Source organism: Vigna unguiculata, chromosome 9, assembly GCF_037176805.1.
Source record: "Vigna unguiculata cultivar grain cowpea cultivar isolate G323 ecotype 2 chromosome 9, ASM3717680v1, whole genome shotgun sequence".
Lineage (NCBI taxonomy): Eukaryota > Viridiplantae > Streptophyta > Magnoliopsida > Fabales > Fabaceae > Vigna > Vigna unguiculata.
The window spans coordinates 5182246-5192323 of NC_140800.1; the positions used below are offsets into that span (position 1 = coordinate 5182246).

General features: G+C 35.7%; 1 protein-coding gene across 1 annotated transcript; it reads left to right on the top strand.

Moving 5' to 3' along the window:
• The first annotated feature begins 8785 nt into the window (after window positions 1-8785).
• On the top strand, window positions 8786-9664 carry LOC114162467 (uncharacterized). The gene has a single exon (XM_028046373.2). It carries the CDS (start codon window positions 8822-8824, stop codon window positions 9443-9445), a length of 624 nt encoding a protein of 207 aa, XP_027902174.1. The 5' UTR covers window positions 8786-8821; the 3' UTR covers window positions 9446-9664.
• The last annotated feature ends 414 nt before the right edge of the window (window positions 9665-10078 follow it).

Sequence of the window (10078 nt, forward strand, 5' to 3'; positions counted from 1 at the left end):
CATACCAAAAAAATAAAATTACATAAAAGGAAGCCCAAGATATTTTTAAATATATTCCATTGTTAAATATAATATAAGATAATTTTTAATAATTTTTAACAAAACAAATATATATTTTTTTATATCAACAACAGTTAGATAGACGATAAGAAAATGAGTAACAACAAATGAAAATTATAAAACGGGAAAAAACATAAAGAATAAGAAGTTGATACAAAATTAATCATGGGTTATGAAGATTCAAGATTTAGTTTAAATTTGTTGTATTTTGATAATTAGACAAAAGTGTATGTTTCTTTATAACCTTTTATGTTTGAATGAAAGTGAATCATGCACTCCGGAGTGATTAAATTAAGAATAATATCACATAGACTCATTAGCATACTTCCATTTAAACTTTTTGAGTGTAATTTTTTAACATATTTTAAAAAGGCTTCAATTATAGTATATGGAAAATTATATTGTAAAAATCAGTTTTTGACAACTTTATTTTTCTAGTCCATCATAATTTAATATAATTAATTATTATTAGTGATATAATTCATTACTTTTAGCATTAACTATTGATGAATTCATTTCAAAATATAAACTCCTAATTAATCAATTATTCATGAAATAAAGAATCAATTAAGTTGTTTTAGTTGTATTACACTGAAAAACATTATAAACGATATCATTATATCTAATATATTAAATCTTCTTATAACTATTTTTTATAAATTGTTTTTATTGAGTTTTAGTAATTATAGTTGACACATTACACTCCTTAGAAAATTAAAGAGGTACTGATTTTACATCCTTTTAAAAAGTTTCCTTATGTCAAGAAGTTCGGTGACTTTGATGTTGCGCTAATCTTAGTTTGTTGAATATTTGTCACTTCAGGCCATTTCTTCTCAAAACTCGTGTGAATAATTTTACACATTGTGTAGTTTATTTGTCCATTAATTTTCACATTTTATAATTGCAAGTTTCATATATATAAAGTGTGGTTGTAATTGAACTTTTCAAAAATGAAAATAATTTTCCTTAAATTGCGTGAATTGCAAATAGAGAGGTAGATCAATCGAAAAATCTTTTGCATATATATTTTCTTACACCAACTTTTATTTACTTGATATATTTATTGTGTTTGAGAACCTCAAAGTTTCTAACTTGTTAGATGTAGTAAAGTTTTCCGAACATATTAATAAAAACAAAAAAATTAAACACCGATTCAACGTTCTTAACAGCGTATACTTTTATTCAAAATATTTAAAACATTAGTATTTTCTCTTCACGCTTAAACGCAAGTAAAATAATAATCTTTTATGTTAGTTAAGAAAATTAATTAATATGAAATAGTTTTTAATGATTAAATTTTGTTTTTAAATTAATTTATGTTTGATATAGAAAGTAAAAAGGAATTACTGAAAATGGAATCTTAAATAATTAAATATGCGTACGAACAGGTTTTAGGGAAATCAACCCATTGAATAATTTGAATTTAAAAGTATGTTTTTATTGGTAAAAGGAGTACACAATCATCCATATTCAATGAATTTACGAAGGTGAAAACAATTTCCTTTCTACTTTATTCTTTTTTACTCTGCCCAAAACAGAGCATTAGGTTAAAAAAATGTCGGTGGATGAGACGTCTTCGATCCTAGAATTTCCTCCAATGAAATTAACCATCTATTTCACCATTAGCAATGGTAAATAAATTATGTTTGTGAGTATTTTCTGAACCTAGTTTCCGAAAAATTTAAAATTGATTTCATATAAGTACGAATAATATTTAATATTTTTAAAATGAAAGTATATTTTATTCTATTATTTAAATTTATTAATTTCATTTATTATATCATATTTATGTTTTCATTTTTTTTACATGTAGGCGGATAGAATACAATAAAATTACTAATCATTTGAAAAATTAATATATATTTTGATTATTACGAAATTTTAGTTATATGTACTTATTTAGTATTTATATAATTCTTTGTATTTTTTTTAGTTGTTATTTAATATTATTCTAGTTTCAAATTTATACTATTATAATATTTTAAAAAAATATTTTTCAAATACTAAATATTTTGATAATATTATGATTTTTCTGTGATTTATATTTTCCTTTTATAGAAATGATTTAATTGACATTTGAAATTTATACAAACATAGAGATAAATATGAGTATATGAATATATCTATTATTTAATGATGAAACTTCTACGTGTTTTTTTGGGGTTTTGTTTTTGTATTTGAGGTTGGTTTGAAATGTAAATTATAAATATGAGTTGATTTATTTTTACTTTTTATAAAAAAGTTGTCAAGAATCAAAATAGTTTTACAAGTGAAGTCATCATGTTACAAATTTTTTTTTCTTTGAAAAAGCAAAATTGTCATAAGTCATAATGATTTTAGTGGATCAGAAAAGTAAAGTCGTTATGAATCATGACGACTTCACTTTTCAGATTCACTAAAATCATCATAACTCATGACGACTTACTTTTTAAAAGAAAAAAAAAAAACCGATTTCTATCGTGACGACTTCACCTTTGATGTCGTCGTCCATACAATTTCACTTTGTTTTGAAAAAAAAAAAAGAAAGTAAAACGATCCATATTTAGAGATTAAATTCGAAATCAATCCTGAAATTAAAGAAACCTCTTTTGGCATCCGTGGCCCAAACTCACAACAAACTCTTTCGAAGCCAAACTCAAGAACTTAGCCCCATGATCAAGTCAATTTTTTGTGCTTAAAACAAAAGAAAATATTAAGAAGAAAGAGCTAAGGAACTGAGATAGAAATATCAGACGAAGATAAAAATGGTTGAAAAGATGTAGTTGCAAGCTTTCAGGTAAATTTGCCTTAGTTTAAACCTCTTATCAAACAGCATTCATTTCCCAACAGGTTTGCGTGGTAGGTTTCTTTCGAAGAAAAAACGTACTTAATCATTAAGTAATGTTTTACTTACAAATTACCATTAATTATAGTGTAAACTTAAGTAGAAGTGCATAACGAGTCAGCAACAAAATTATACATATGCAAAGCAAAACAGGCACTAATTCAGTCTCTCATTTGAAGACTCTATTTCTCTGTTAGTAACCACGAGTCAAAACCAAACACTAGCCACTACTCTTCCAAGCCATTCAATTATTTGATATCGCAATGAAATATTATCCAAAATTAAAGGGGACAGCACGTCGGTGCGTTGAAAAATGAGAAACATGTTCCCACTCACAAGTTGTTCTCAGTGTTCCCGTTTAACTTCAAACTTTGCAGCCACAAGAAGACAGCATCTCCTACACAATCATTGAAATTCAACACCAAAGATTGACCTTTTACAAAGCTGCCAACTTGCCACCGCATCATAGAAATGTTGGGTATTGGGCTCCCTTCCTATGTGGAGAAAAGGCCCAAAATTTGAGAAGCCCATGTCTCACTTAAACCTAGTGGAGAGGAGGCTATAAAATAAAGAGAGAGGCAGAACAATAGAGTCAGAATACACTGAAAGCCCTAACACATAGAGGGAGAGGTAGAGGGAAAATTCTGTTCACGTTTTTCATAGAGCTGTCGCAGTAAATTCGGCGCTGCGGATTCGTTCACCGTTGGATCGGGCTGAAATTTTTACAGCAGGTTCGGAACTCATTGCTTTTCATTCTGACCGGTCGGATCTTTGATACGAGGTCTGAGTTGGGAGATATTAATTTCGCACTGCAGCAGTGATTTGTAGAGGTTTTCCTCTCTTGTTCTTCTCTATTTGAAAGCTTTGTTGCTTTGTTATTTGGTTGGGTGTTGGCACTAATTTGTGCTATTGATTAAGACTCTTTTGTACTCTTGTTGATCATAGTGAAGCTATTTCTTTGGTCTGGACGACTCGTGGTTTTTACCCTTGATTTGAGGGGTTTTCCACGTTAAAAATCTTGGTGCCTTTATTTGTGCTTTTGGTGGTTTATTATTGCTGCTCTTTGATTATTGCTCCTCATAGATTCTTGCAAGTTAGGGGAAATTATATCCGCTGCATTCTCTGGTATATTGTTTGTTATTGTTTTCCCCATCAGAGTGGCATCAGAGCTCTTGGTTGGGCTATATTTACTTGCTTGAATGATGGAGGCAAATGCAAAGATGGTTGCTTTGAATGGTACAAATTATCATTTGTGGAAGGGCAAGATGAAAGATTTATTATTTGTCAAGAAATTGCATCTTCCGGTCTTTGCTACACAGAAGCCAGATTCTATGTCTGAAGAAGAATGGGACTTTGAGCACCAACAGGTATGTGGTTTTATTCGGCAATATGTTGAAGATAATGTTTATAATCATATTGCTAATGAGACACATGCCAGAGCTTTGTGGGAGAAGATTGAGTCTTTGTATGCTTCTAAGTCGGGCAATAATAAATTGTATTTGTTAAATTGCTTGATGAATTTGAGGTACAGGGAGAATTCTTCTATTTCTGATCACTTAAATGAGTTTCAAGGGCTCCTAGATCAATTGTCAGGAATGGGCATAAAGTTTGATGACGAAGTTATGGGATTATGGTTGCTTAATACTCTACCAGAGTCTTGGGAGGTATTTCGGGTTTCAATTACGAACTCTGCCTCGAATGGTGTTGTTTCTTTTCAGATGGCAAAGAGCGGTGCTCTTAATGAAGAGATGAGAAGGAAGGCACATGGTTCTTCATCTCAGTCTGAGATGCTTGTTACAGAAGCTAGGGGGAGAAGTCAGAAAAAGGAACATAAAGGTGGTAGAGAGAAGAGTAGGAGCAAGTCCAAGTCAAGATACAAGAATTTAGAGTGCCATTTTTGTCATAAAACTGGACACATTCAGAAATACTGTTTTAAGTGGAAAAAGGAGAACAAAGACAAGAAGGGCAAACAGAGAGAGAATGATCATGATGATGATGATCGTGTCACTACTGCTACAGATGGTGATCTTGTTCTTCTTCGTGACTTTGAGTCCGTTAATCTTGTATCTGATGAGAGCATGTGGATTATTGATAGTGGTGCTACACTGCATGTTACACCTAGGAAGGAGTTCTTCACATCTTACACTTCTGGTGATTTTGGAGTGTTGAAGATGGGTAATGATGGTGAGTCTAAAGTGATTGGTGTTGGTGATGTTTGCCTGCAAACCAACATGGGAGTGCAGTTGTTGCTTAAAGGAGTCAAACATGCTCCGGATGTCCGTTTTAATTTAATCTCTGTGCAGTTGCTTGATGATTGTGGTTATGACAATCACTTTGGTTCTAGTAAATGGAAGCTCACTAAAGGTAACTTGGTTATGGCCAGAGGGGAGAAACAATCTAAATTGTATTGGACTAAAGCTTTGGTTGCTAAAGACAGTGTGAATGCTATGTATATGGAGGCATCTTTGTGGCACCGGAGGCTTGGTCATATAAGTGAGAAAGGGCTTAACTGCTTAGCTAAAAAGGATGTGCTTATGGGATTGAGAAATGCAGAATTGGAGAAATGTTCTCATTGCATGGCTGGTAAACAAACCAGAGTATCTTTTAAGAAGCATCCACCCTCAAGGAAGTCAGAATTACTTGAATTGGTGCATTCTGACGTTTGTGGCCCATTAAAGGTAAAGTCATTTAGTGGTGCAGTTTACTTTGTTACTTTTATTGATGATTGTTCCAGGAAGCTATGGGTCTATGCTCTTCAGCGGAAAGGTCAAGTACTTGAAAAGTTCAAGGAATTTCATGCTATGGTTGAGAGGCAATCAGGCAAGAAGCTGAAATGCATCCGTAGTGATAATGGTGGTGAGTACCGTGGACCTTTTGATGTTTATTGCAGGCAGCATGGTATTAGACACGAGAAGACTCCTCCTAAAACTCCTCAGTTGAATGGTCTAGCGGAGAGGATGAACAGGACCTTGGTTGAAAGGGTTACATGTATGCTTTCAGAAGCAAAGTTGCCTAAGCACTTTTGGGGAGAGGCATTGCTTGCAGCTGTGCATGTTATTAATCTCAGTCCCGCAGTTGCTTTGAATATTGAGGTGCCAGACAAAATTTGGTTTGGTAAGAATGTTAGATATGATCATTTGCGTGTCTTTGGTTGCAGGGCATTTGTTCATGTTCCTAAGGATGAAAGATCCAAGTTAGATAAAAAGACAAGGCAATGTATCTTTATTGGCTATGGTGAGGATGAATTTGGCTACAGGTTTTATGATCCTGTTGAGAAGAAGCTTGTTAGAAGCCGTGATGTACAATTCATGGAAGATCAGACCATTGAAGACATTGATAAGGTGAAGAAGACCACACCCGAGAAAGACAGTAATCTCACTGATGGTAATCCGATGAGGTTGCCCACTCACAATTTGGAGAATGTTGAAACGGAAGCTCAAGACAATGAGCAACATGGTGATGTTGATGATCGACAGTTTGGAAGTGGAGTAGAGGTTCCAATTGATGATGCTCAAGAGGAACATGATGATGATGACGATCTTGGTGATATACCTGAATCACCTCAAGTCCAACTCAGGAGGTCTAATAGACAAAAACAACCTTCTACAAGGTATTCCTGTGATGAGTACATAACCTTGACTGACGGTGGAGAACCTGAGTGTTTTGAAGAGGCTTTGGATAGTGAAGAGAAGAAACAGTGGCTGGATGCAATGCAAGATGAGATGAAATCTTTGCATGATAATCACACTTACGACTTGGTGAAATTGCCTAAGGGCAAAAGGGCATTGGAAACTAGGTGGATTTTCAGGGTGAAACAAGATTCAAATTCTACACTTCCAAGGTACAAGGCCAGATTAGTGGTGAAAGGTTTCAGACAGAAAAAGGGTGTTGATTTCAATGAGATTTTCTCACCTGTGGTGAAAATGTCATCCATCAGAACTGTGCTAAGTTTAGCTGCTACTCTTGATTTGGAGGTTGAGCAGATGGATGTGAAGACAGCTTTCCTTCATGGTAATTTGGAGGAAGAGATATACATGAAGCAACCTGATGGTTTTCTTGTTAAAGGCAAGGAAGAATATGTGTGTAGACTAAGGAAGAGTCTATACGGTTTGAAGCAGGCTCCAAGGCAGTGGTATAAGAAGTTTGAGTCTTTTATGTGTGAGCAGGGTTACATGAAGACTACTTCTGATCATTGTGTCTTTGTTAAAAGTTTTTCTAATGATGACTTTATTATCCTGTTATTATATGTTGATGACATGCTTATTGTTGGAAAAGATATTTCCAAAATTGACAGGTTAAAGAAGACACTTGGCGAGTCTTTTGCCATGAAAGACTTGGGAGCTGCTAAAAGGATTCTTGGCATACATATCTCACGTGATAGGAGAGAAAAGAAGATTTATCTATCACAAGAGCAATACATTAGGAAGGTGTTGCAGAGATTCCAGATGGAAAATGCTAAAGCTGTGAGTACTCCTCTTGCTACTCATTTTAAACTGAGTGTTAAACAGAGTCCTTCAAATGAAGTTGAGAAGACCAATATGAGTAGAGTTCCTTATGCATCTGCGGTGGGCAGTTTGATGTATGCGATGGTGTGTACAAGACCAGATATTGCACATGCTGTTGGTACAGTTAGTCGATTTTTGTCAAACCCAGGTAGAGAGCATTGGAATGCTGTGAAATGGATTTTGAGGTATCTTCATGGTACAGTTGATATGAAGCTTTGTTTTGGAGGTGATAAACCTACTTTGATGGGTTACTCAGACTCAGATTTGGCTGGGGATATTGATTCCAGAAAGTCCACTTCGGGCTATTTGATAAAGTTTGCAGGGGGAGCTGTGGCTTGGCAATCAAGACTACAAAGGTGTGTAGCGTTGTCTACTACAGAAGCAGAGTTCATTGCTATTACTGAAGCATGCAAGGAGGTGTTATGGTTGAAGAAATTCTTGCAGGAGCTTGGTTTTAGGCAAGATAACTATTCATTGTTTGTTGATAGCCAAAGTGCTATCCATCTTGGTAAGAATCCAACTTTTCATTCTAGATCCAAACATATTGATGTGAGGTATCATTGGATACGTGATGCTTTGGATGCTAAGTTGTTGGAGTTGAAAAAGGTTCATACAGATGATAATGGTGCTGATATGATGACTAAAGCATTGCCAAGAGGAAAGTTTGAAGTTTGTTGTGAGATCGCCGGTTTGGCGGTTATCTCCACATAGTTGTGAGGGGGAGATTTGTTGTTAGGAATCCAAGTGTGAGTCTAAGTCCCACATTGACCAGTATTGAGAAAGTAGAGCACCATATAAGGATCAAGGCCCATAAACCCATTGCCTTAAGGTTTTGGGTTGAGAGTGGTGTCAATGTCTTATGTGATTGGGCTCAGGTCTCATTGGTGTTGTTCTCCCCGGTGAAACCCCCTCTGTAAAACCTAACAAGTGGTATCAGAGCCGATGGTTAAAATCGGTTCAGACGAGTGCAGTAAGGTCCCTGTATCGAAAGTCTTCCTGGCAAAGAGTTCCAGGTAAGCGTGTCCCGTTAAGATGAACGGCGGTACGAGAAGGGGTACTCGTGGTTGGGAATGCTTCCGCTGGAGGGGGAGTGTACCAATGTGGTTGAAGGGACTCACCCTTGAGGGGGAGAATGTTAGGAATCCAAGTGTGAGTCTAAGTCCCACATTGACCAGTATTGAGAAAGTAGAGCACCATATAAGGATCAAGGCCCATAAACCCATTGCCTTAAGGTTTTGGGTTGAGAGTGGTGTCAATGTCTTATGTGATTGGGCTCAGGTCTCATTGGTGTTGTTCTCCCCGGTGAAACCCCCTCTGTAAAACCTAACAAGAAATAACTAGTAGACTGAGACATGCATGTAACAGTAAGTCCCCAAACTAGTATAAATACCATGCACTGCTTGTGTTCTTCAGCAACAGAAACATCAAAAACATGGTTTCCTTAACCTCCTTAGTTCTGCTACTTGCAGCTTTTGTTCTGTCCCCCCAAGTGCTTGCTAACTATGAAAAACCTCCTGTGTACAAGCCTCCCATCGAGAAGCCACCTGTGTACAAACCCCCAGTTCAAAAACCACCAGTGTACAAACCCCCAGTTCAAAAACCACCGGTTTATAAGCCCCCAGTAGAAAAACCACCGGTTTACAAGCCACCGGTCGAGAAACCACCGGTTTATAAGCCACCAGTAGAAAAGCCACCAGTTTACAAGCCACCGGTTGAGAAACCACCAGTTTACAAACCCCCAGTTGAGAAACCACCCGTTTACAAGCCACCGTATGGAAAGCCACCCGTGCATGAGTCTCAATATGAAAAGCCACCGGTGTACAAGCCCCCAGTGGAGAAGCCACCAGTGTACAAGCCCCCAGTTGAAAAGCCACCAGTTTACAAGCCTCCGGTTGAAAAGCCACCGGTTTACAAGCCTCCGGTTGAAAAGCCACCGGTTTACAAGCCCCCAGTTGAAAAGCCACCGGTTTACAAGCCTCCGGTTGAGAAACCTCCGGTGTACAAGCCACCATATGGGAAGCCACCTTACCCAAAGTACCCTCCAACTGATGCATGATAAGAGGTGTACTAAGTATATGCTAAATAAGAGGCATAGCTATTATTACTATACCATTGCCATGCTCACGAATTATGGAAAGGATTAATCTTAGTTTCTTGGTTTCAAGTTGTCTTTTTTACTGTCTCTGGCCAAGATAAGAATATGCATGCACGGGATGAAATATTTGTGCTTTGTACTCTAGCTTATGAATACAATGTCTTTTAAGACTTTCTGATATTACTTGTCTCGGCAGATTAATTCTTAATGGTAAATCACTTTAACGCAATGTGCTTAACTTAAATATCAGTCCTAAATTCTTGTCGTGCAAGGGAGGTGCATGAAATTTTCTGTGAACAAGAGTGGTTAACTGCCACGGAATTTGCACGAAATATTTAGAGTACCAAATTATATATTTTCTATATATAAATTATTTTTTTTATTAAATAAAAAAAATTATTTCGTCCATTTAAACTATTTTCATAGTTCATATTCTTTCCCATCTTTAATTTTTCTAATTTATTGAATTTATACATTATAGGTATTCAATTTATGTTGAATTCTTAACACAACCGTAAATACATCCATAAAGTTTTACAAATTTTAACATATGTAGCGAAAAATAAAAATTTATTTGACTTAACATTAAAACAA

Coding starts and splice junctions, on each gene's coding strand:
- LOC114162467 (XM_028046373.2), top strand. CDS start 8,822: ATGGTTTCCTTAACCTCCTTAGTTCTGCTACTTGCAGCTTTTGTTCTG.